Source organism: Panulirus ornatus, chromosome 3 (assembly GCF_036320965.1).
Source record: "Panulirus ornatus isolate Po-2019 chromosome 3, ASM3632096v1, whole genome shotgun sequence".
NCBI classification, from domain to species: Eukaryota; Metazoa; Arthropoda; class Malacostraca; order Decapoda; family Palinuridae; genus Panulirus; species Panulirus ornatus.
In genome coordinates, this window is record NC_092226.1 from 42952779 (window position 1) to 42979342 (window position 26564).

The following is a 26564-nucleotide window of genomic DNA, read 5'->3' on the forward strand; positions in this document are numbered from 1 at the left end:
ATTCTGTACTCAGTCTCTCCTGGTACTTCCTCACACAGGTCTCCTTCCCATGCTCACTTACTCTCACCACTCTCTTCACCCAACATTCTCTCTTTTTTTCTGAAAACCTCTACAAATCTTCACCTTCGCCTCCACAAGATAATGATCAGACATCCCTCCAGTTGCACCTCTCAGCACATTAACATCCAAAAGTCTCTCTTTTGCGCGCCTATCAATTAACACGTAATCCAATAATGCTCTCTGGCCATCTCTCCTACTTACATACGGATACTTATGTATATCTCGCTTTTTAAACCAGGTATTCCCAATCACCAGTCCTTTTGCAGCACACAGATTACAAGCTCTTCACCATTTCCATTTAGAACACTGAACACCCCATGTATACCAATTATTCCCTTAACTGCCACATTAATCACCTTTGCATTCAAATCACCCATCACTATAACCCGGTCTTGAGCATCAAAACCACTAACACACTCATTCAGCTGCTCCCAAAACACTTGCCTCTCATGATCTTTCTTCTCATGGCCAGGTGCATATGCACCAATAATCACCCATCTCTCTCCATCCACTTTTAGTTTTACCCTTATCAATCTAAAATTTACTTTCTTACACTCTATCACATACTCCTACAACTCCTGTTTCAGGAGTAGTGCTACTCCTTCCCTTGCTTTTGTCCTCTCACTAACCCCTGGCTTTACTCACAAGACATTCCCAAACCACTCTTCCCCTTTACCCGTGAGCTTCGTTTCACTCAGAGCCAAAACATTCAGGTTCCTTTCCTCAAACATACTACCTATCTCTCCTTTTTTCTCATCTTGGTTACATCCACACACATTTAGACACCCCAATCTGATCCTTCGAGGAGGATGAGCACTCCCCGCGTGACTCCTTCTTCTGTTTCCCCTTTTAGAATGTTAAGATACAAGGAGGGGAGGGTTTCTGACCACCCGCTCCCATCCCCTTTAGTCACCTTCTACGACACGTGAGGAATGCGTGGTAAGTATTCTTTCTCCCCTATCCCCAGGGATAAAATATATATATATTATTTTTTTTATTATACTTTGTCGCTGTCTCCCGCGTTTGCGAGGTAGCGCAAGGAAACAGACGAAAGAAATGGCCCAACCCCCCCCCCTTCACATGTAAATATATACGTCCACACACGCAAATATACATACCTACACAGCTTTCCATGGTTTACCCCAGACGCTTCACATGCCTTGATTCAATCCACTGACAGCACGTCAACCCCGATATACCACATCGCTCCAATTCACTCTATTCCTTGCCCTCCTTTCACCCTCCTGCATGTTCAGGCCCCGATCACACAAAATCTTTTTCACTCCATCTTTCCACCTCCAATTTGGTCTCCCTCTTCTCCTCGTTCCCTCCACCTCCGACACATATATCCTCTTGGTCAATCTTTCCTCACTCATCCTCTCCATGTGCCCAAACCACTTCAAAACACCCTCTTCTGCTCTCTCAACCACGCTCTTTTTATTTCCACACATCTCTCTTACCCTTACGTTACTCACTCGATCAAACCACCTCACACCACACATTGTCCTCAAACATCTCATTTCCAGCACATCCATCCTCCTGCGCACAACTCTATCCATAGCCCACGCCTCGCAACCATACAACATTGTTGGAACCACTATTCCTTCAAACATACCCATTTTTGCTTTCCGAGATAATGTTCTCGACTTCCACACATTCTTCAAGGCCCCCAGAATTTTCGCCCCCTCCCCCACCCTATGATCCACTTCCGCTTCCATGGTTCCATCCGCTGCCAGATCCACTCCCAGATATCTAAAACACTTCACTTCCTCCAGTTTTTCTCCATTCAAACTCACCTCCCAATTGACTTGACCCTCAACCCTACTGTACCTAATAACCTTGCTCTTATTCACATTTACTCTTAACTTTCTTCTTCAACACACTTTACCAAACTCAGTCACCAGCTTCTGCAGTTTCTCACATGAATCAGCCACCAGCGCTGTATCATCAGCGAACAACAACTGACTCACTTCCCAAGCTCTCTCATCCCCAACAGACTTCATACTTGCCCCTCTTTCCAAAACTCTTGCATTTACCTCCCAAACAACCCCATCCATAAACAAATTAAACAACCATGGAGACATCACACACCCCTGCCGCAAACCTACATTCACTGAGAACCAATCACTTTCCTCTCTTCCTACACGTACACATGCCTTACATCCTCGATAAAAACTTTTCACTGCTTCTAACAACTTTCCTCCCACACCATATATTCTTAATACCTTCCACAGAGCATCTCTATCAACTCTATCATATATATATATATATATATATATATATATATATATATATATATATATATATATATATCTTTTTTCTTTCAAACTATTCACCATTTCCCGGATTAGCAAGGTAGCGTTAAGAACAGAGGACTGGGCCTCTGAGGGAATATCCTCACCTGGCCTCCTTCTTTGTTCCTTCTTTTGGAAAATTAAAAAAAAAAAAAGAGGGGAGGATTTCCAGCCCCCGCTCCCTCCCCTTATAGTCGCCTTCTATGACACGCAGGGAATACGTGGGAAGTATTCTTTCTCCCCTATCCCCTGGGATATATATATATATATATATATATATATATATATATATATATATATATATATGAGTCATACATACATTAAATAACCTTACCAACCAGTCAACAATACAGTCATCCCCTTTTTCAATAAATTCCACTGCAATACCATCCAAACCTGCTGCCTTGCCGGCTTTCATCTTCCGCAAAGCTTTTACTACCTCTTCTCTGTTTACCAAATCATTTTCCCTAACCCTCTCACTTTGCACACCACCTCGACCAAAACACCCTATATCTGCCACTCTATCATCAAACACATTCAACAAACCTTCAAAATACTCACTCCATCTCCTTCTCACATCACCACTACTTGTTATCACCTCCCCATTTGCGCCCTTCACTGAAGTTCCCATCTGCTCCCTTGTCTTACGCACTTTATTTACCTCCTTCCACAACATCTTTTTATTCTCCCTAAAATTTAATGATACTCTCTCACCCCAACTCTCATTTGCCCTCTTTTTCACCTCTTGCACCTTTCTCTTGACCTCCTGTCTCTTTCTTTTATACATCTCCCACTCAATTGCATTTTTTCCCTGCAAAAATCGTCCAAATGCCTCTCTCTTCTCTTTCACTAATAATCTTACTTCTTCATCCCACCACTCACTACCCTTTCTAATCAACCCACCTCCCACTCTTCTCATGCCAAAAGCATCTTTTGCGCAATCCATCACTGATTCCCTAAATACATCCCATTCCTCCTGAGGATTGGCGGAATGCGTGCATAGTGCCATTGCACAAAGGCAAAGGGGATAAGAGTGAGTGCTCAAATTACAGAGGTATATGTTTGTTGAGTATTCCTGGTAAATTATATGGGAGGGTATTGATTGAGAGGGTGAAGGCATGTACAGAGCATCAGATTGGGGAAGAGCAGTGTGGTTTCAGAAGTGGTAGAGGATGTGTGGATCAGGTGTTTGCTTTGAAGAATGTATGTGAGAAATACTTAGAAAAGCAAATGGATTTGTATGTAGCATTTATGGATCTGGAGAAGGCATACGATAGAGTTGATAGAGATGCTCTGTGGAAGGTATTAAGAATATATGGTGTGGGAGGCAAGTTGTTAGAAGCAGTGAAAAGTTTTTATCGAGGATGTAAGGCATGTGTACATGTAGGAAGAGAGGAAAGTGATTGGTTCTCAGTGAATGTAGGTTTGCGGCAGGGGTGTGTGATGTCTCCATGGTTGTTTAATTTGTTTATGGATGGGGTTGTTAGGGAGGTGAATGCAAGAGTTTTGGAAAGAGGGGCAAGTATGAAGTCTGTTGGGGATGAGAGAGCTTGGGAAGTGAGTCAGTTGTTGTTCGCTGATGATACAGCGCTGGTGGCTGATTCATGTGAGAAACTGCAGAAGCTGGTGACTGAGTTTGGTAAAGTGTGTGAAAGAAGATAGTTAAGAGTAAATGTGAATAAGAGCAAGGTTATTAGGTACAGTAGGGTTGAGGGTCAAGTCAATTGGGAGGTGAGTTTGAATGGAGAAAAACTGGAGGAAGTGAAGTGTTTTAGATATCTGGGAGTGGATCTGGCATCGGATGGAACCATGGAAGCAGAAATGGATCATAGGGTGGGGGAGGGGGCGAAAATTCTGGGAGCCTTGAAGAATGTGTGGAAGTCGAGAACATTATCTCGGAAAGCAAAAATGGGTATGTTTGAAGGAATAGTGGTTCCAACAATGTTGTATGGTTGCGAGGCGTGGGCTATGGATAGAGTTGTGCGCAGGAGGATGGATGTGCTGGAAATGAGATGTTTGAGGACAATGTGTGGTGTGAGGTGGTTTGATCGAGTAAGTAACGTAAGGGTAAGAGAGACGTGTGGAAATAAAGAGAGCATGGTTGAGAGAGCAGAAGAGGGTGTTTTGAAATGGTTTGGGCTACATGGAGAGAATGAGTGAGGAAAGATTGACCAAGAGGATATATGTGTCGGAGGTGGAGGGAACGAGGAGAAGAGGGAGACCAAATTGGAGGTGGAAAGATGGAGTGAAAAAGATTTTGTGTGATCGGGGCCTGAACATGCAGGAGGGTGAAAGGAGGGCAAGGAATAGAGTGAATTGGAGCGATGTGGTATACCGGGGTTGACGTGCTGTCAGTGGATTGAATCAGGGCATGTGAAGCGTCTGGGGTAAACCATGGAAAGCTGTGTAGGTATGTATATTTGCGTGTGTGGACGTATGTATATACATGTGTATGGGGGTGGGTTGGGCCATTTCTTTCGTCTGTTTCCTTGCGCTACCTCGCAAACGTGGGAGACAGCGACAAAGCAAAAAAAAAAAAAAAAAATATGTCTCCATGGTTGTTTAATTTGTTTATGGATGGGGTTGTTAGGGAGGTAAATGGAAGAGTTTTGGAAAGAGGGGCAAGTATGAAGTCTGTTGGGGATGAGAGAGCTTGGGAAGTGAGTCAGTTGTTGTTCGCTGATGATACAGCGCTGGTGGCTGATTCATGTGAGAAACTGCAGAAGCTGGTGACTGAGTTTGTTAAAGTGTGTGGAAGAAGAAAGTTAAGAGTAAATGTGAATAAGAGCAAAGTTATTAGGTACAGTAGGGTTGAGGGTCACGTCAATTGGGAGGTGAGTTTGAATGGAGAAAAACTGGAGGAAGTGAAGTGTTTTAGATATCTGGGAGTTGAACTGGCAGCGGATGGAACCATGGAAGCGGAAGTGGATCATAGGGTGGGGGAGGGGGCGAAAATTCTGGGGACCTTGAAGAATGTGTGGAAGTCGAGAACATTATCTCGGAAAGCAAAAATGGGTATGTTTGAAGGAATAGTGGTTCCAACAATGTTGTATGGTTGCGAGGTGTGGGCTATGGATAGAGTTGTGCGCAGGAGGATGGATGTGCTGGAAATGAGATGCTTAAGGACAATGTGTGGTGTGAGGTGGTTTGATCGAGTAAGTAACGTAAGGGTAAGAGAGACGTGTGGAAATAAAGAGAGCATGGTTGAGAGAGCAGAAGAGGGTGTTTTGAAATGGTTTGGGCACATGGAGAGAATGAGTGAGGAAAGATTGACCAAGAGGATATATGTGTCGGAGGTGGAGGGAACGAGGAGAAGAGGGAGACCAAATTGGAGGTGGAAAGATGGAGTGAAAAAGATTTTGTGTGATCGGGGCCTGAACATGCAGGAGGGTGAAAGGAGGGCAAGGAATAGAGTGAATTGGAGCGATGTGGTATACCAGGGTTGACGTGCTGTCAGTGGATTGAATCAGGGCATGTGAAGCGTCTGGGGTAAACCATGGAAAGCTGTGTAGGTATGTATATTTGCGTGTGTGGACGTATGTATATACATGTGTATGGGGGTGGGTTGGGCCATTTCTTTCGTCTGTTTCCTTGCGCTACCTCGCAAACGTGGGAGACAGCGACAAAGCAAAAAAAAAAAAAAAAAATATGTCTCCATGGTTGTTTAATTTGTTTATGGATGGGGTTGTTAGGGAGGTAAATGCAAGAGTTTTGGAAAGAGGGGCAAGTATGAAGTCTGTTGGGGATGAGAGAGCTTGGGAAGTGAGTCAGTTGTTGTTCGCTGATGATACAGCGCTGGTGGCTGATTCATGTGAGAAACTGCAGAAGCTGGTGACTGAGTTTGTTAAAGTGTGTGGAAGAAGAAAGTTAAGAGTAAATGTGAATAAGAGCAAGGTTATTAGGTACAGTAGGGTTGAGGGTCACGTCAATTGGGAGGTGAGTTTGAATGGAGAAAAACTGGAGGAAGTGAAGTGTTTTAGATATCTGGGAGTTGATCTGGCAGCGGATGGAACCATGGAAGCGGAAGTGGATCATAGGGTGGGGGAGGGGGCGAAAATTCTGGGGGCCTTAAAGAATGTGTGGAAGTCGAGAACATTATCTCGGAAAGCAAAAATGGGTATGTTTGAAGGAATAGTGGTTCCAACAATGTTGTATGGTTGCGAGGCGTGGGCTATGGATAGAGTTGTGCGCAGGAGGATGGATGTGCTGGAAATGAGATGTTTGAGGACAATGTGTGGTGTGAGGTGGTTTGATCGAGTGAGTAACGTAAGGGTAAGAGAGATGTGTGGAAATAAAAAGAGCGTGGTTGAGAGAGCAGAAGAGGGTGTTTTGAAGTGGTTTGGGCACATGGAGAGGATGAGTGAGGAAAGATTGACCAAGAGGATATATGTGTCGGAGGTGGAGGGAGCAAGGAGAAGAGGGAGACCAAATTGGAGGTGGAAAGATGGAGTGAAAAAGATTTTGTGTGATCGGGGCCTGAACATGCAGGAGGGTGAAAGGAGGGCAAGGAATAAAGTGAATTGGAGCGATGTGGTATACCGGGGTTGACGTGCTGTCAGTGGATTGAATCAAGGCATGTGAAGCGTCTGGGGTGAACCATGGAAAGCTGTGTAGGTATGTATATTTGCGTGTGTGGACGTATGTATATACATGTGTATGGGGGGGGTTGGGCCATTTCTTTCGTCTGTTTCCTTGCGCTACCTCGCAAACGCGGGAGACAGCGACAAAGTATAAAAAAAAAAAAAAAAAAAAAATATATATATATATATATATATATATATATATATATATATATATATATATATATATATTATATATGTATATATATATATATATATATATATATATATATATATATATATATATATATGTATATATATATATATGTATTTTTTTTTTTTTTTTTTTTTTTTTTTATACTTTGTCGCTGTCTCCCGCGTTTGCGAGGTAGCGCAAGGAAACAGACGAAAGAAATGGCCCAACCCCCCCCATACACATGTATATACATATATATATGTATATATATATGTATTATTTATTTATTCATTTATTTTTTCTTTGCCACTGTCTCCTGCGTTAGCGAGGTAGCATAAGGAGATAGATGAAACAATCGCCCAGCCCAACCACATACACACGTATATACATACACGTCCACACACGCAAATATACATAACTATACGTCTCAACGTTTTATGATTTATTTATTTTGCTTTGTCGCTGTCTCCAATGTTAGTGAGGTAGCGCAAGGAAACAGACGAAAGAATGGCCCAACCCACCCACATACGCATGTATATACATACACGTCCACACACGCAAATATACATACCTATACATCTCAATGTACACATATATATACACACAGACATATACATATATACACATGTACATAATTCATAGTCTGCCTTTATTTATTCTCATAGCCACCTAGCCACACATGGAATAACATCCCCCTCCCCCCTCATGTGTGCAAGGTAGCGCTAGGAAAAGACAACAAAGGCCCCATTCGTTCACACTCAGTCTCTAGCTGTCATGTAATAATGCACTGAAACCACAGCTCCCTTTCCACATCCAGGCTCCACAGAACTTTCCATGGTTTACCCCAGATGCTTCACATGCCCTGGTTCAATCCACTGACGCACGTCGACCCCGGTATACCACATCGTTCCAATTCACTCTATTCCTTGCAAGCCTTTCAACCTTCTGCATGTTCAGACCCCAATCACTCAAAATCTTTTTCACTCCATCTTTCCACCTCCAATTTGGTCTCCCACTTCTCCTCGTTCCCTCCACCTCCGACACATATATCCTCTTCGTCAATCTTTCCTCACTCATTCTCTCCATGTGACCAAACCATTTCAAAACACCCTCTTCTGCTCTCTCAACCACACTCTTTTTATTTCCACACATCTCTCTTACCCTTACATTACTTACTCGATCAAACCACCTCACACCACATATTGTCCTCAAACATCTCATTTCCAGCACATCCATCCTCCTGCGCACAACTCTATCCATAGCCCACACCTCGCAACCATACAACATTGTTGGAACCACTACTCCTTCAAACATACCCATTTTTGCTTTCCGAGATAATGTTCTCGACTTCCAAACATTCTTCAAGGCTCCCAGAATTTTCGCCCCCTCCCCCACCCTATGATTCCCTTCCACTTCCATGGTTCCATCCGCTGCCAGATCCACTCCCAGATATCTAAAACACTTTACTTCCTCCAGTTTTTCTCCATTCAAACTTACCTCCCAATTGACTTGACCCTCAACCCTACTGTACCTAATAACCTTGCTCTTATTCACATTTACTCTTAACTTTCTTCTTTCACACACTTTACCAAACTCAGTCACCAGCTTCTGCAGTTTCTCACATGAATCAGCCACCAGCGCTGTATCATCAGCAAACAACAACGGACTCACTTCCCAAGCTCTCTCATCCACAACAGACTGCATACTTGCCCCTCTTTCCAAAACTCTTGCATTCGCCTCCCTAACTACCCCATCCATAAACAAATTAAACAACCACGGAGACATCACACACCCCTGCCACAAACCTACATTCACTGAGAACCAATCATATCCTCTCTTCCTACACGTACACATGCCTTACATTCTCGATAAAAACTTTTCACTGCTTCTAACAACTTGCCTCCCACACCATATATTCTTAATACCTTCCACAGAGCATCTCTATCAACTCTATCATATGCCTTCTCCAGATCCATAAATGCTACATACAAATCCATTTGCTTTTCTAAGTATTTCTCACGTACATTCTTCAAAGCAAACACCTGATCCACACATCCTCTACCACTTCTGAAACCACACTGCTCTTCCCCAATCTGATGCTCTGTACATGCCTTCACCCTCTCAATCAATACCCTCCCATATAATTTACCAGGAATACTCAACAAACTTTACCTCTGTAATTTGAGCACTCACTCTTATCCCCTTTGCCTTTGTACAATGGCACTATGCAAGCATTCCGCCAATCCTCAGGCACCTCACCATGAGTCATACATACATTAAATAACCTTACCAACCAGTCAACAATACAGTCACCCCCTTTTTTAATAAATTCCACTGCAATACCATCCAAACCAGCTGCCTTGCCGGCTTTCATCTTCCGCAAAGCTTTCACTACCTCTTCTCTGTTTACCAAATCATTTTCCCTAACCCTCTCACTTTGCACACCACCTCGACCAAAACACCCTATATCTGCCACTCTATCATCAAACACATTCAGCAAACCTTCAAAATACTCACTCCATCTCCTTCTCACATCACCACTACTTGTTATCACCTCCCCATTTGCGCCCTTCACTGAAGTTCCCATTTGCTCCCTTGTCTTACGCACTTTATGTACCTCCTTCCAGAACATCTTTTTATTCTCCCTAAAATTTAATGATACTCTCTCACCCCAACTCTCATTTGCCCTTTTTTTCATCTCTTGCACCTTTCTCTTGACCTCCTGTCTCTTTCTTTTATATGGGAGGGTATTGATTGAGAGGGTGAAGGCATGTACAGAGCATCAGATTGGGGAAGAGCAGTGTGGTTTCAGAAGTGGTAGAGGATGTGTGGATCAGGTGTTTACTTTGAAGAATGTATGTGAGAAATACTTAGAAAAGCAAATGGATTTGTATGTAGCATTTATGGATCTGGAGAAGGCATATGATAGAGTTGATAGAGATGCTCTGTGGAAGGTATTAAGAATATATGGTGTGGGAGGAAAGTTGTTAGAAGCAGTGAAAAGTTTTTATCGAGGATGTAAGGCATGTGTACGTGTAGGAAGAGAGGAAAGTGATTGGTTCTCAGTGAATGTAGGTTTGCGGCAGGGGTGTGTGATGTCTCCATGGTTGTTTAATTTGTTTATGGATGGGGTTGTTAGGGAGGTAAATGCAAGAGTTTTGGAAAGAGGGGCAAGTATGAAGTCTGTTGGGGATGAGAGAGCTTGGGAAGTGAGTCAGTTGTTGTTCGCTGATGATACAGCGCTGGTGGCTGATTCATGTGAGAAACTGCAGAAGCTGGTGACTGAGTTTGGTAAAGTGTGTGGAAGAAGAAAGTTAAGAGTAAATGTGAATAAGAGCAAGGTTATTAGGTACAGTAGGGTTGAGGGTCAAGTCAATTGGGAGGTGAGTTTGAATGGAGAAAAACTGGAGGAAGTGAAGTGTTTTAGATATCTGGGAGTGGATCTGGCAGCGGATGGAACCATGGAAGCGGAAGTGGATCATAGGGTGGGGGAGGGGGCGAAAATTCTGGGGGCCTTGAAGAATGTGTGGAAGTCGAGAACATTATCTCGGAAAGCAAAAATGGGTATGTTTGAAGGAATAGTGGTTCCAACAATGTTGTATGGTTGCGAGGCATGGGCTATGGATAGAGTTGTGCGCAGGAGGATGAATGTGCTGGAAATGAGATGTTTGAGGACAATGTGTGGTGTGAGGTGGTTTGATCGAGTGAGTAACGTAAGGGTAAGAGAGATGTGTGATAATAAAAAGAGCGTGGTTGAGAGAGCAGAAGAGGGTGTTTTGAAGTGGTTTGGGCACATGGAGAGAATGAGTGAGGAAAGACTGACCAAGAGGATATATGTGTCGGAGGTGGAGGGAACGAGGAGAAGAGGGAGACCAAATTGGAGGTGGAAAGATGGAGTGAAAAAGATTTTGTGTGATCGGGGCCTGAACATGCAGGAGGGTGAAAGGAGGGCAAGGAATAGAGTGAATTGGAGCGATGTGGTATACCGGGGTTGACGTGCTGTCAGTGGATTGAATCAAGGCATGTGAAGCGTCTGGGGTAAACCATGGAAAGCTGTGTAGGTATGTATATTTGAGTGTGTGGACGTATGTATATACATGTGTATGGGGGGGGTTGGGCCATTTCTTTCGTCTGTTTCCTTGCGCTACCTCACAAACGCGGAAGACAGCGACAAAGTATAAAAAAAACAAAAAAAATGTATATCATCCCTGGGGATAGGGGAGAAAGAATACTTCCCACATATTCCCTGCTTGTTGTAGAAGGCGACTAAAAGGGGAGTTGGGGCTGGAGATCCTCCCCTCTCATTTTCTTTTCATTTTCCAAAAGAAGGAACAGAGAAGGGGGCCAGGTGAGGATATTCCCTCAAAGGCCCAGTCCTCTGTTCTTAACGCTACCTCGCTAACACGGAAAATGGAGAACAGTATGAAAGAAAAGACTTGATTGTTGTATCACACATCAGTGAGGTAGCAGCAAGAAATAGACAAAGAAAGACTCATCCAGTCATATACACAAATATATACATACCTATACATACACACACACACCCATGTACATATATACACTTGTATGTACGAAGAAAGAATGTTTCGGAGAAGAGAATGGGGAGAGTACGTGAGCCTGGAAAGGAGACTTGTGTGAGGAAGTACCCAGATAGATTGAGTGCAGGATGGCAAAAGTTGAAAGCAAATGACATAAGGTGAGTATGGGAGGAATGAGATGTACTTGGGGAAGCAGTGATGGCTTACACAAAAGATGCATGTGGCATGAAAAAGGCAGGAGGTCAGCAGATTAGAAAGGAAGGGTCCTTTCTGTGTAGTGTACTGGGCATATGTGTTGGCAAAAAGTGTTGTTGTGGCCAGTATTCCATCTGAAATCAAATCACTGTTTGTTCATTTTATAACAACTGTATTGAATTCTATTCATTATTTACCATGCATAACTACAGATTATGGATCTGGAGAGGGAATATGATAGAGTTGATAGAGATGCTCTGTGGAAGGTATTAAGAATATATGGTGTGGGAGGAAAGTTGTTAGAAGCAGTGAAAAGTTTTTATCAAGGATGTAAGGCATGTGTACGTGTAGGAAGAGAGGAAAGTGATTGGTTCTCAGTGAATGTAGGTTTGCGGCAGGGGTGTGTGATGTCTCCATGGTTGTTTAATTTGTTTATGGATGGGGTTGTTAGGGAGGTAAATGCAAGAGTTTTGGAAAGAGGGGCAAGTATGAAGTCTGTTGGGGATGAGAGAGCTTGGGAAGTGAGTCAGTTGTTGTTCGCTGATGATACAGCGCTGGTGGCTGATTCATGTGAGAAACTGCAGAAGCTGGTGACTGAGTTTGGTAAAGTGTGTGGAAGAAGAAAGTTAAGAGTAAATGTGAATAAGAGCAAGGTTATTAGGTACAGTAGGGTTGAGGGTCAAGTCAATTGGGAGGTGAGTTTGAATGGAGAAAAACTGGAGGAAGTGAAGTGTTTTAGATATCTGGGAGTGGATCTGGCAGCGGATGGAACCATGGAAGCGGAAGTGGATCATAGGGTGGGGGAGGAGGCGAAAATTCTGGGGGCCTTGAAGAATGTGTGGAAGTCGAGAACATTATCTCGGAAAGCAAAAATGGGTATGTTTGAAGGAATAGTGGTTCCAACAATGTTGTATGGTTGCGAGGCGTGGGCTATGGATAGAGTTGTGCGCAGGAGGATGGATGTGCTGGAAATGAGATGTTTGAGGACAATGTGTGGTGTGAGGTGGTTTGATCGAGTGAGTAACGTAAGGGTAAGAGAGATGTGTGGAAATAAAAAGAGCGTGGTTGAGAGAGCAGAAGAGGGTGTTTTGAAGTGGTTTGGGCACATGGAGAGAATGAGTGAGGAAAGATTGACCAAGAGGATATATGTGTCGGAGGTGGAGGGAACGAGGAGAAGAGGGAGACCAAATTGGAGGTGGAAAGATGGAGTGAAAAAGATTTTGTGTGATCGGGGCCTGAACATGCAGGAGGGTGAAAGGAGGGCAAGGAATAGAGTGAATTGGAGCGATGTGGTATACCGGGGTTGACGTGCTGTCAGTGGATTGAATCAAGGCATGTGAAGCGTCTGGGGTAAACCATGGAAAGCTGTGTAGGTATGTATATTTGCGTGTGTGGACGTATGTATATACATGTGTATGGGGGGGGTTGGGCCATTTCTTTCGTCTGTTTCCTTGCGCTACCTCGCAAACGCGGGAGACAGCGACAAAGTATAAAAAAAAAAAAAAAAAAAAATACAGAGTACCCAACTTACAATAGTTCGACTTTAAATGGTGAAACTTGAACACTTCATCATAAAATAGGCGTTGTGTCATGATCTTTTCCAACTGTAAGCTTACATAAGTGTTCTGAGAATGTTTAAGGTAGGGTAGGCTAAGCTATGATGTTTGGGGGGTTAGATGTACAGTATTATATGTATTTTTGACTTACGATATTTTCAATTTACAATGGGTCTATTGGAATGTAACTCCATCGTAAGTCAAGGAGCATCTGTACCACAGTATAAAATACTATTCAATTAAGATATCTGTCATTTTTCTTCTCTCAAATATGTTGGTAAAACTAGGAAGCAAAATAAGTTAGGCTAAACAAAGAGAAAAGGTAAAAGGGACTGCTTGCAAACTCCTTTGTAACCCTCCTCAGATGACGCCATCCATGTCACAAAATATTTCTCAAAAGTGTTACATTCAATGCTATGAACAATGTAGCTTTAAGCGATTCATTACACAAAAAATCAAGTGTCCAATACAGTAAACCCTCAATTTAATATATTTTGGATCTAACGGACAAATAACAATACAGTACATTAATCAATAATGATTAAACAAAATTAAAAATTCATATTGCATTTGTTTTTGGTAGCATGGGGTAGACTTGCTTTGTTCTGGTCTTGCTCTACTTCAAGGTACAGTGCAGTCAGGTTGTATAAGAGTGTTTTTTGTTACTTCAGAATAGTGACTTTATTCATTAAATAATTCTACAATCTTTACAATTCAATGAGAGCAGGTAGTCCATCCTCACTTTATTGTAAAGTAGTATCCTTTCACAGGAGAGGGGTGGCAACACCTCTATCTTAGTCTGACTGCTGTCTCCAACTGCCAGCTGAGGATTCCCACGCTGCCATGTGCCCGCTGCCCAACTATCCTACCACAAACTAAATCCTACACCCACTTTCTAGATTTTGGTAACTAAATGTGACATTCTATTACAACAAAAACAAAACAAAACAAGAAAAAAAAAATAAAATTAAAATTTGATAAAGCATAGGGCAAATATACACACAAATCACTGGTCAGCAACAACGCACTTCCTTTATATGCAAGCAGAAAATTACATAAACTAGTGTATTCACTCTTCAAGGAGCCACCCCAAACATACTCTTGCAAGTGTGCATGCTGGTGTCTCACTCAGTGAGGGTGCCGCACTGGAGGCTGGGTGTCACCACAACTGGGGGAAAAGCTGCTGCTGTTGGGTACTCCCACTGACTCACGAGTATTGTGGGGATCGGCAAAACCTGGGGTGTAGGTGACCCTGGATTCGCAAAGATGGGCAGCCACTGCCATCCAGCTTCATCAAGTACTGTCTTCACCTCCAACACCACACTCGACCTGTCCCACACGAAAATGACACATTCTGCATACAGACAGGGGTGACCACAGACAGCAGGGGCAGCATAGTGGCATCACCTACAGCACCACTCTGCACGAGAGTCTGGCTCTCTGCTATGGTCCACTCCCTGTTCTGTAGAGCAGTTCTCCATTACCAGTTAATCAAATAATGTTGCCAGGGTGCCAAGACACCATCTCACAACTGTCTTCCTGCTCCCAGCTGTGTGGGTGACTTATCCCCCTCTCTTAGGGAGGTGATGGGATACTGGAGCATAGCCTGAGTTGCATTGCTGTTGTGCAGGCTACCCCCAACACTTGTGTTGCCCCTCAACATCTGTTTGTCTGTCTTTAATACTGCTTTGGTGCATCCATTGGACTGGGGGAAGTGGGCTGAGGAAATACAGGCTATGAATCCACATTTTTGTAGAAAGCATCCATCTCCTCGCTGTCTAGACTGGTTCACACTTCCACGGTGATTTCCTTGGGTGCACCCCATATCCTGAAGAAGGTGAGCAGCCTTGCAATAACTTGGGATTTTCTTGTGCAATTCTGAATCCTATTGACTGCACCATGTATGAGGTGCAATGAAAGTAGGTAGTCCATCCTCACTTTATTATAAAGAAGTATCCTTTCACAGGGGAAGGGCAGCATCACCACTATCTCAGTCTGACTCCTGCCTCCAACTACCTGGTGAGCATTCCCACACAGCCAGGTGCCTACCAACCGACTATTGCAACACATACTAAACCCTACAGTGATAAAGTTAAAAAAAAGTGTGAACTTAAATGTTTCACTCTATTTAATGGACTTTCAGCATTAACGGACATCCGTTCCCTCTCTCCCCCAATTAGCCAGTTAAATTGAAGGTTTACTGTATGTATGTGAAAAAGTAAAATATTTCATGTAACACTGTACAAAACTACTACAAAGTAATGTTTATAATGTGAGAATTGTACATCTAGCAATGTTGAACATGGCTGTGCAACAGAGAATGTTGAATGATTACGTAATACTCTATCTTTTGATTTCTTATTGTTATTTTCTGGATTCTGTTTACATAACCTTTGATATTTTGAGAAGAAAAACACTTTTAATTAATCCTGACTTTCCCAAATTTTTAGGACAGAGAAATTTTTTTTGTGTTTATCAGTTGGTTAAACAGAAGAGCATCCTACATCTTCACACGTCAGCATCCTGAGCGGCGTTGCCATCTTCAAAATGAATGGCTGAGAAAAAGATTTCCTGGTAGATTTACATGTCTTCTACTCTCATGAATGTCATAATGGCAAGCAACTGCTAATGCACTCAACCCAAGCTCAAATTCATTCAGTACCTGAACAGGCTCACTGTAGTAGTACTTGCTGTATGCTTAAGCATAATGGTGACTGAATCAAGTGGGCAAAAGCATAGAAATATACAAGTGCCAATGATGCATCCTTTCTCTCTCAATGCTAGCAGAGAAAAGACCCAGTGGCAGCATGGCTTAAAAAGCATCAGCACCCCAAAGAGTGGCCAGCTGGGCTCATGCTATATCATGACAGCTCATGTTAAAATGAAAAAATGGGAGGTACCCAAACTATAAAAAGATCATTTTATCAAACCATGCTATACTGCAACACTGTTGTATTTGAAGATATCATACATTTTATAGTGATATATTTACTTATTTATTATACTTTGCTGCTGTCTCCCGCGTTAGCGAGGTAGCGCAAGGAAACAGACAAAAGAATGGCCCAAGCCACCCATATACACATGTATATACATACATGTCCACACACTCACATATACATACCCATACATTTCAATGTATACATATATATACATACACAGAGGTATAAGTTTGTTGAGTATTCCTGGTAAATTATATGGGAGGGTATTGATTGAGAGGGTGAAGGCATGTACAGAGCATCAGATTGGGGAAGAGCGGTGTGGTTTCAGAAGTGGTAGAGGATGTGTGGATCAGGTGTATGCTTTGAAGAATGTACGTGAGAAATACTTAGAAAAGCAAATGGATTTGTATGTAGCATTTATGGATCTGGAGGAGGCATATGATAGAGTTGATAGAGATGCTCTGTGGAAGGTACTAAGACTATATGGTGTGGGAGGCAAGTTGTTAGAAGGAGTGAAAAGTTTTTACCGAGGATGTAAGGCATGTGTACATGTAGGAAGAGAGGAAAGTGATTGGTTCTAAGTGAATGTAGGTTTGCGGCAGGGGTGTGTGATGTCTCCATGGTTGTTTAATTTGTTTATGGATGGGGTTATTAGGGAGGTGAATGCAAAAGTTTTGGAAAGAGGGGCAAGTATGCAGTCTGTTGTGGATGAGAGAGCTTGGGAAGTGAGTCAGTTGTTGTTCCCTGATGATACAGCGCTGGTGGCTGATTCATGTGAGAAACTGCAGAAGCTGGTGACTGAGTTTGGTAAAGTGTGTGAAAGAAGAAAGTTAAGAGTAAATGTTAAAAAGAGCAAGGTTATTAGGTACAGTAGGGTTGAGGGTCAAGTCAATTGGGAGGTAAGTTTGAATGGAGGAAAACTGGAGGAAGTAAAGTGTTTTAGATATCTGGGAGTGGATCTGGCAGCGGATGGAACCATGGAAGCGGAAGTGAATCATAGGGTGGGGGAGGGGGCAAAAATCCTGGGAGCCTTGAAGAATGTGTGGAAGTCGAGAACATTATCTCGGAAAGCAAAAATGGCTATGTTTGAAGGAATAGTGGTTCCAACAATGTTGTATGGTTGCGAGGCATGGGTTATGGATAGAGTTGTGCGCAGGAGGGTGGATGTGCTGGAAATGAGATGTTTGAGGACAATATGTGGTGTGAGGTGGTTTGATCGAGTAAGTAATGTAAGGGTAAGAGAGATGTGTGGATATAAGAAGTGTGTGGTTGAGAGAGCAGAAGAGGGTGTTTTGAAATGGTTTGGGCACATGGAGAGAATGAGTGAGGAAAGATTGACCAAGAGGATATATGTGTCGGAGGTGGAGGGAACAAGGAGAAGTGGGAAACCAAATTTTAGGTGGAAAGATGGAGTGAAAAAGATTTTGAGTGATCGGGGCCTGAACATGCAGGAGGGTGAAAGGCAGGCAAGGAATAGAGTGAATTGGATCGATGTGGTATACCGGGGTCGACGTGCTGTCAATGGATTGAATCAGGGCATGTGAAGCGTCTGGGGTAAACCATGGAAAGTTCTGTGGGGCCTGGATGTGGAAAGGGAGCTGTGGTTTCGGGCATTCTTGCATGACAGCTAGAGACTGAGTGTGAATGAATGGGGCCTTTGTTGTCTTTTCCTAGCGCTACCTCGCACACATGAGGGGGAGGGGGACGTTATTCCATGTGTGGCGAGGTGGCGATGGGAATGAATAAAGGCAGAGTGTCAATTGTGTGCATGTGTATATATGTATGCGTCTGTGTGTGTATATATATATGTGTACATTGAGATGTATAGTTATGCGTGTGGGGACGTGTATGTATATATATTTGTATGGGGGTGGGTTGGGCCATTTCTTTCGTCTGTTTCCTTGCACTACCTCGCAAACGCGGGAGACAGCGACAAAGCATTATATATATATATATATAATTACATACACAGACATATACACATGTACATAATTCATACTTGTTGCCATTATTCATTCCCATCGTCACCCCGCCATACATGAAATGACAACCCCCTCCCCCAACATGCGCGAGAGGTAGCGCTAAGAAAAGACATCAAAGGCCACATTCGTTCACACTGCCCTGGTTCAATCTACTGACAGTACGTTGACCTCGGTACACCACATCGTTCCAATGCACTCTATTCCTTGCACACCTTTCACCCTCCGGCATGTTCAGGCCCCGATTGCTCAAATTCTTTTTCACTCCACCTTTCCATCTCCAATTTGGTCTCCCACTTCTCATCTTTCCCTCCAAAGCTAATATTCACAAATTATTAAATGCTGATCCTACAAGCACAGGTAAAATTACTTTGAATCATATTCTAGCACTAACAGTCACCTTAGAAGGAAAACTAAATCTTCATATTCTTATAATCTTATTATGCCATATATGTGTGATTCAATTGCCATGAAAACATCAGAATAAACACTATAATGGTCTAACACATTAAGAAGCAAAAATTTTGTACTATACAGTAAAGCACAGTATAACATACAGTATTGTGCCATGCTAAGATGGATAAACATACTTTGGAAGGCTTAACAAACTGCTCCCTAGTGAACATGACAACTATGCCTGATACTGTGGAAACGCTAAAATATGCATCTTATACGGGTATGTAATTAAGATTATTTCAGTAGTGGTTGCAGAAGATGAATCTCAAATCATTTTGCTTTGCTGACATTAAATACATGAAGACTTTCCATCTCTTGGAAACTTCATGCTCTTTTATAAACAACCAACAATGCTTGTACAACACAATTCAAATGCATTTTTCCTTTCTGCATTAAGAGACCAAAAGGGAGAACAGCCCATAAAAATCATAAGAAGTGTCTCATTCAAAATGCATACGTAGGCTTAAGCATTCTGGAGGCAAAGTAACATAAACACATCATGCACAATAATAAAGGAATCAGTAGAAAGTTAAATACCTGGGACTTGAGAAGCTTGTACAAATCTGTTTCCATTAAACACTGTACGATATATACGTCCTTCATGTTTTCTATTTTCTGGGCTCGTATTATATCCCGGATATCTATCACCTGAAAAAATAAGGACAATCAGGAAGTAGTACAGCATAAAGTCTCACTGAAAAAAAGTAATCATGGGTTACTATATGGAGGAAAAAAAAAAGAGATGCAACAGAGTATCAAAAAACAATGAAAAGAGTGTCTTAGCATGTGTTCAAATTGAGAGAATGATTATAGTGTTATTAAAAGTCTTTGGTTGAACAACAAAAAAGAAATACAGGTTGATCCTCTTTAATCCATCAACATTAGGGTCTGTCCATTGCCGGACTACAGAAAATGCTGGAAAACATAAACTGACCCCTAAAGGAACCCCTGATGTAAACATATGCCCGACCCCTAGTCTTGCCAGCTCATTTCACATGCATATTGCTGTGTTAACAAGAAATAATATGGCCATTAAAGCTTATAAACAAGATCTTTATTGTTATATCAGTTTACATCAGAGGTACCCCCAGAAGGAGACTCCTCAATATCTTGGGCAAGGGTTTTATGTAGCATAAGACACCAATAAAGGGCAGTTTCATTAGCATTAAACATACTAATTATTCTTGGGCTAAATTTTCCACTGACACTAACACTGCAAATTCATCCACAAACTTTGCTGCAGCTTTGTGATGAGTAGTTAATGTAACAAACAACCATAGGTTGGTAATCGGCTTTGGTCGACTTATTACTATTGTTGTTTTATTGTTATTGTCAAGGCAGCCAGCCCGCATTGCACCAGTTCCAACCAGGTAGCTGGCTCATACACTCTCTCTTGTCCTGAACACACTGCTGATGGGTGTTTAATACAGAACTGGTGTTTTATAGATTCTTTTAATACAACTTTCCACTACAAGCTTCTGTGTCAGCACCACACTTTTCAATGCACACATTATGCATTGAAATTCTATGTCTCCACTAACCATCCTTATGAATATCTAGTCACAGTCTGGCTTTAGTTCTCTATGAAAAACTTTGGCCTGCTCAATAAGCATCTCCCCAGAAAAGCTTACACCTTCGGTATGTCAGAGCTGAAACTGCTTCATAGGTGCAGTGTCTAATTCTGTACTCCTGGTATCTTTCAAAGTTTTTTGAAACTTTAAACTTTTCTGGCTTTCATTTTCAGCAAAAAAACAAATATAAATTGGAGGTGGAAAGATGGAGTGAAAAAGATTTTGTGTGATCGGGGCCTGAACATGCAGGAGGGTGAGGGGAGGGCAAGGAATGGAGTGAATTGGAGCGATGTAGTGCACCGGGGTTGACGTGCTGTCGGTGGATTGAATCAGGGCATGTGAAGCGTCTGGGGTAAACCATGGAAAGCTGTGTAGGTATGTATATTTGCGTGTGTGGACGTATGTATATACATGTGTATGGGGGTGGGTTGGGCCATTTCTTTCGTCTGTTTCCTTGCGCTACCTCGCAAATGCGGGAGACAAAAAAAAAAAAAAAAAAAAAAAAAAAAAAAAAAAAAAAAACAGGACTGTCAATTAGCTTGGCTGCAGTGCAAACAGATTTTGGCACTTTAGCGCTGCTAACAGCACCACCCTGGTGGCAGATCCACAAACTAATGGCAGCAGATTCAAAACATGCTGGACATTGGAACTTGGCAGACCACAGAACACCAGATCAGGAAGATACAACCTGTGCAAAGGATCTAAGAAAATAATGCTACTCACCTACAGAAAAGAATCTAATACATAAGAGAAATCAATCACCCTCTGGAACAATACGGTACCCAAATGATAAATTCTACACAACACTTTTCTGTCTTCGTCATCCTATCATAATAAAACTTAATTTTGAGAGAGGGCAAGCTTCTCTTTTCTTTTGAGTACAAAGATGAAACTCACATAAAGTTGCTAGCTTCTGGGAAATGTCCTCTTCAACTGCATACATGGTCTGAATTACCTCCTCCACTGATTTTCTCAAGACTTTAATAACAATAAATTTGGAGTATACAAGAGACGTGAGCATGACCAACGGATATATCTAGAGAAAAAGTTGTAAAAGCAGCCAAATGGTCCCAAAGCCAGAAATTGCCACCATGCAGCATATACCAGCACATGCACCAACAAAATTTTGTAAATGCATTGAGCAGGGAATATGAAAACAGCTAAGGATTTTTTGTATTAGATCTGCGCCTGAAAAACAGAGTAAAAACCAGACATGTTGCATGCAATGTCATAGGACTGTTTCCAACATTTCAAAACATCAAGTTGATGGAAGCCTCATATTTACAACCACTTAGAATAAAATCTCAGTTTTGTGTTCAAATGTTCAAATAACCATTAGAAATAATTCCACAGGAATACCATTTTCATTGACATGTATTTAGGGAAGCAGTGATGGCTTGTGCAAAAGATGCTTGTGGCATGAGAAGCATGGGAGGTGGGCAGATTAGAAAGGGTAGTGAGTGGTGGGATGAAGAAGTAAGATTATCAGTGAAAGAGAAGAGAGAGGCATTTGGACGATTTTTCCAGGGAAATAATGCAAATCACTGGGAGATGTATCAAAGAAAGATGCAGGAGGCTAAGAGAAAGGTGCAAGAGGTGAAAAAGATGGCAAATGAGAGTTGGGGTGAGAGAGTATCATTAAATTTGAGGGAGAATAAAAAGATGTTTTGGAAGGAGGTAAATAAAGTGTGCAAGACAAGGGAATAAATGGGAACATCAGTGAAGGGGGCTAATGGGGTGGTGATAACAAGTAGTGGTGATGTGACAAGATGGAGTGAGTATTTTGAAGGTTTGCTGAATGTGTTTGATGATACAGTGGCAGATATAGGGTGTTTTGGTCGAGGTGGTGTGCAAAGTGAGAGGGTTAGGGAGAATGATTTGGTAAAGAGAGAGAGGTAGTAAAAGCTTTGCGGAAGATGAAAGCCAGCAAGGCAGCAGGTTTGGATGGTATTGCAGTGGAATTTATTAAAAAAGGGGGTGACTGTATTACTGACTGGTTGGTAAGGTTATTTAATGTATGTATGACTCATGGTGAGGTGCCTGAGGATTGGCGGAATGCTTGCATAGTGCCATTGTACAAAGGCAAAGGGGATAAGAGTGAGTGCTCAAATTACAGAGGTATAAGTTTGTTGAGTATTCCTGGTAAATTATATGGGAGGGTATTGATTGAGAGGGTGAAGGCATGTACAGAGCATCGGATTGGGGAAGAGCAGTGTGGTTTCAGAAGTGGTAAAGGATGTGTGGATCAGGTGTTTGCTTTGAAGAATGTACGTGAGAAATACTTAGAAAAGCAAATAGATTTGTATGTAGCATTTATGGATCTGGAGAAGGCATATGATAGAGTTGATAGAGATGCTCTGTGGAAGGTACTAAGAATATATGGTGTGGGAGGCAAGTTGTTAGAAGCAGTGAAAAGTTTTTATCGAGGATGTAAGGCATGTGTACGTGTAGGAAGAGAGGAAAGTGATTGGTTTTCAGTGAATGTAGGTTTGCGGCAGGGGTGTGTGATGTCTCCATGGTTGTTTAATTTGTTTATGGATGAGGCTGTTAGGTAGGTAAATGCAAGAGTTTTGGAAAGAGGGGCAAGTATGAAGTCTGTTGTGGATGAGAGAGCTTGGGAAGCGAGTCAGTTGTTGTTCGCTGATGATACAGCGCTGGTGGCTGATTCATGTGAGAAACTGCAGAAGCTGGTGACTGAGTTTGGTAAAGTGTGTGAAAAAAGAAAGTTAAGAGTAAATGTGAATAAGAACAAGGTTATTAGGTACATTAGGGTTGAGGGTCAAGTCAATTGGGAGGTAAGTTTGAATGGAGAAAAACTGGAGGAAGTAAAGTGTTTTAGATATCTGGGAGTGGATCTGGCAGTGGATGGAACCATGGAAGCGGAAGTGGATCATAGGATGGGGGAGGGGGCGAAAATCCTGGGAGCCTTGAAGAATGTGTGGAAGTCGAGAACATTATCTCGGAAAGCAAAAATGGGTATGTTTGAAGGAATAATGGTTCCAACAATGTTGTATGGTTGCGAGGCGTGGGCTATGGATAGAGTTGTGCGCAGGAGGATGGATGTGCTGGAAATGAGATGTTTGAGGACAATGTGTGGTGTGAGGTGGTTTGATCGAGTAAGTAACGTAAGGGTAAGAGAGATGTGTGGAAATAAAAAGAGCGTGGTTGAGAGAGCAGAAGAGGGTGTTTTGAAATGGTTTGGGCACATGGAGAGAATGAGTGAGGAAAGATTGACCAAGAGGATATATGTGTCGGAGGTGGAGGGAACTAGGAGAAGTGGGAGACCAAATTGGAGGTGGAAAGATGGAGTGAAAAAGATTTTGTGTGATCGGGGCCTGAACATGCAGGAGGGGGGAAAGGGGGGAAGGGAAAAGAGTGAATTGGATCGATGTGGTATACCGGGGGTTTACGTGCTTCAGTGGATTGAATCAAGGGGATGTGAAGCGTCTGGGGTAAACCTGGGAAAACGTGTAGGTATGTATATTTTTTGTGTGTGGACGTATGTATAATCATGTTATGGGGTTGGGTTTGGGGCCCTTTCTTTTGTCTGTTTCCTTGCGCTCCCTATCAAAACGCGGGAGACAGCGACAAAAAAAAAAAAAAAAAAAAAAAGTTTGAATGGAGAAAAACTGGAGGAAGAAGTGTTTTAGATATCTGGGAGTACATTTGGCGCAGAGGAACCATGGAAGCGGAAGTGAATCATAGGGTGGGGGGAGGGGGGAAAGTTCTGGGAGCCTTGAAGAATGTGGGGAATTTGAGAACGTTTTTCTTGGAAAGCAAAAAAAGGGGGGTTGGGGTTTAAAGGAAAATTGGGGGCCAACCCTGTTACAGGGGTTTCGAAAGGGAGGGGTAAAAAGATAGGGGGGTTTTGGGGGGGGGAGGGGGGGAGTCTGGAAATGGGATGTTTTGGGGGAATTTTAAAGGGGTGGGTGGTTTTTAAACGAGGGAAATTTAAAAAAAGGGGGAAGGAGAGGTTATGGTAATAAAAAAAATGTTGGGTTTAGAGGGAAAAGAAAAGGGGGGGGGGCTGAAAAGGTTTGGTCACATGGGGGGAGGAATGGTTTGGGAAAGGAAATTTACCGGGGGGTTATTGTGTTTAGAGGTGGGGGGAAAGGGGGAGAAGTGGGAGAAAAAATTGGAGGTTTGGGAAAAATGAAGTGAAAAAGATTTGAGTGAAACGGGGCCCCTGGAAAAGGGGGGAAAGGGGTGCAAGGGAAAAGGGGTTTTAAGATGTGGTATAAAGGGGAAATGGAAAAATTGCCAGGGCAAAGTGAAGATTGGGGTTAAAAAAATTTTGGGGTGGGGGGAAAAAGGGGTTTTTGGGTTTTGGTGCATTATTACATGCCTTTGTGCTGGGGGCAAATTTTGGCCCTTTTTTGTTTTTTTTTCCCCAAAGGGGGGGAAAAGGGGTTTTATTTAAATTTTGGGGGGGAATGGAAAGTGGGGAGACATTGAAATTTTTAAAGGATATTGATTGTTTGGGGGTGTGGGTTTTTGGGTTTTTTTTTGGGGGGGAAGGGGTTTTTTTGTGGTTTTTAGGGGGGCGTGTATGTATATACACGTGAAGTTGGGGGGGTTGGGCCATTCTTTTTTCTGTTTCCCCTTTAAATACCTCCCTAAACCAGCATTTTTAAAGCAAAATAATTTAAAAATAATTAAAATTTTTTTTTTGCTTTTTCCTGGCCTCGCTTTCAGTTTTCCAAAACAAACCCAAAAAGGGCCCAACCCACCCCCATACACATGTATATACATACGTCCACACACGCAAATATACATACCTACACAGCTTTCCATGGTTTACCCCAGACGCTTCACATCCCTGATTCAATCCTCTGACAGCACGTCAACCCCGGTATACCACATCGATCCAATTCACTCTATTCCTTGCCCTCCTTTCATCCTCCTGCATGTTCAGGCCCCGATCACACAAAATCTTTTTCACTCCATCTTTCCACCTCCAATTTGGTCTCCCACTTCTCCTTGTTCCCTCCACCTCCGACACATATATCCTCTTGGTCAATCTTTCCTCACTCATTCTCTCCATGTGCCCAAACCATTTCAAAACACCCTCTTCTGCTCTCTCAACCACGCTCTTTTTATTTCCACACATATCTCTTACCCTTACGTTACTTACTCGATCAAACCACCTCACACCACACATTGTCCTCAAACATCTCATTTCCAGCACATCCATCCTCCTGCGCACAACTCTATCCATACCCCACGCCTCGCAACCATACAACATTGTTGGAACCACTATTCCTTCAAATATACCCATTTATGCTTTCCGAGATAATGTTCTCGACTTCCACACATTCTTCAAGGCTCCCAGAATTTTCGCCCCCTCCCCCACCCTATGATCCACTTCCGCTTCCATGGTTCCATCCGCTGCCAGATCCACTCCCAGATATCTAAAACACTTTACTTCCTCCAGTTTTGCTCCATTCAAACTTACCTCCCAATTGACTTGACCCTCAACCCTACTGTACCTAATTACCTTGCTCTTATTCACATTTACTCTTAACTTTCTTCTTTCACACACTTTACCAAACTCAGTCACCAGCTTCAGCAGTTTCTCACATGAATCAGCCACCAGCACTGTATCATCAGCGAACAACAACTGACTCACTTCCCAAGCTCTCTCATCCACAACAGACTTCATACTTGCCCCTCTTTCCAAAACTCTTGCATTCACCTCCCTAGCAACCCCATCCATAAACAAATTAAACAAACATGGAGACATCACACACCCCTGCCGCAAACCTACATTCACTGAGAACCAATAATAATAATAATAATAATAATAATAATAATAATAATTTATTTTATATTTTTTTTATTTTACTTTGTCGCTGTCTCCCGCGTTTGCGAGGTAGCGCAAGGAAACAGACGAAAGAAATGGCCCAACCCCCCCCATACACATGTATATACATACGTCCACACACGCAAATATACATACCTACACAGCTTTCCATGGTTTACCCCAGATGCTTCACATGCCCTGATTCAATCCACTGACAGCACGTCAACCCCGGTATACCACATCGCTCCAATTCACTCTATTCCTTGCCCTCCTTTCACCCTCCTGCATGTTCAGGCCCCGATCACACAAAATCTTTTTCACTCCATCTTTCCACCTCCAATTTGGTCTCCCTCTTCTCCTCGTTCCCTCCACCTCCGACACATATATCCTCTTGGTCAATCTTTCCTCACTCATTCTC

At 42.5% G+C, this 26564-nt stretch overlaps 1 protein-coding gene across 1 annotated transcript in view; it reads right to left on the reverse strand.

The window, feature by feature from the left end:
• The window catches only part of rl (Mitogen-activated protein kinase rl), a 218067-nt gene that overhangs the window by 140149 nt on the left and 51354 nt on the right, over positions 1-26564 (reverse strand). The window contains exon 3 of the mRNA XM_071687460.1: positions 19310-19420. Within this exon, the coding sequence (XP_071543561.1) occupies positions 19310-19420 (111 nt within the window). The remainder of the gene's footprint in view (positions 1-19309; positions 19421-26564) is intronic.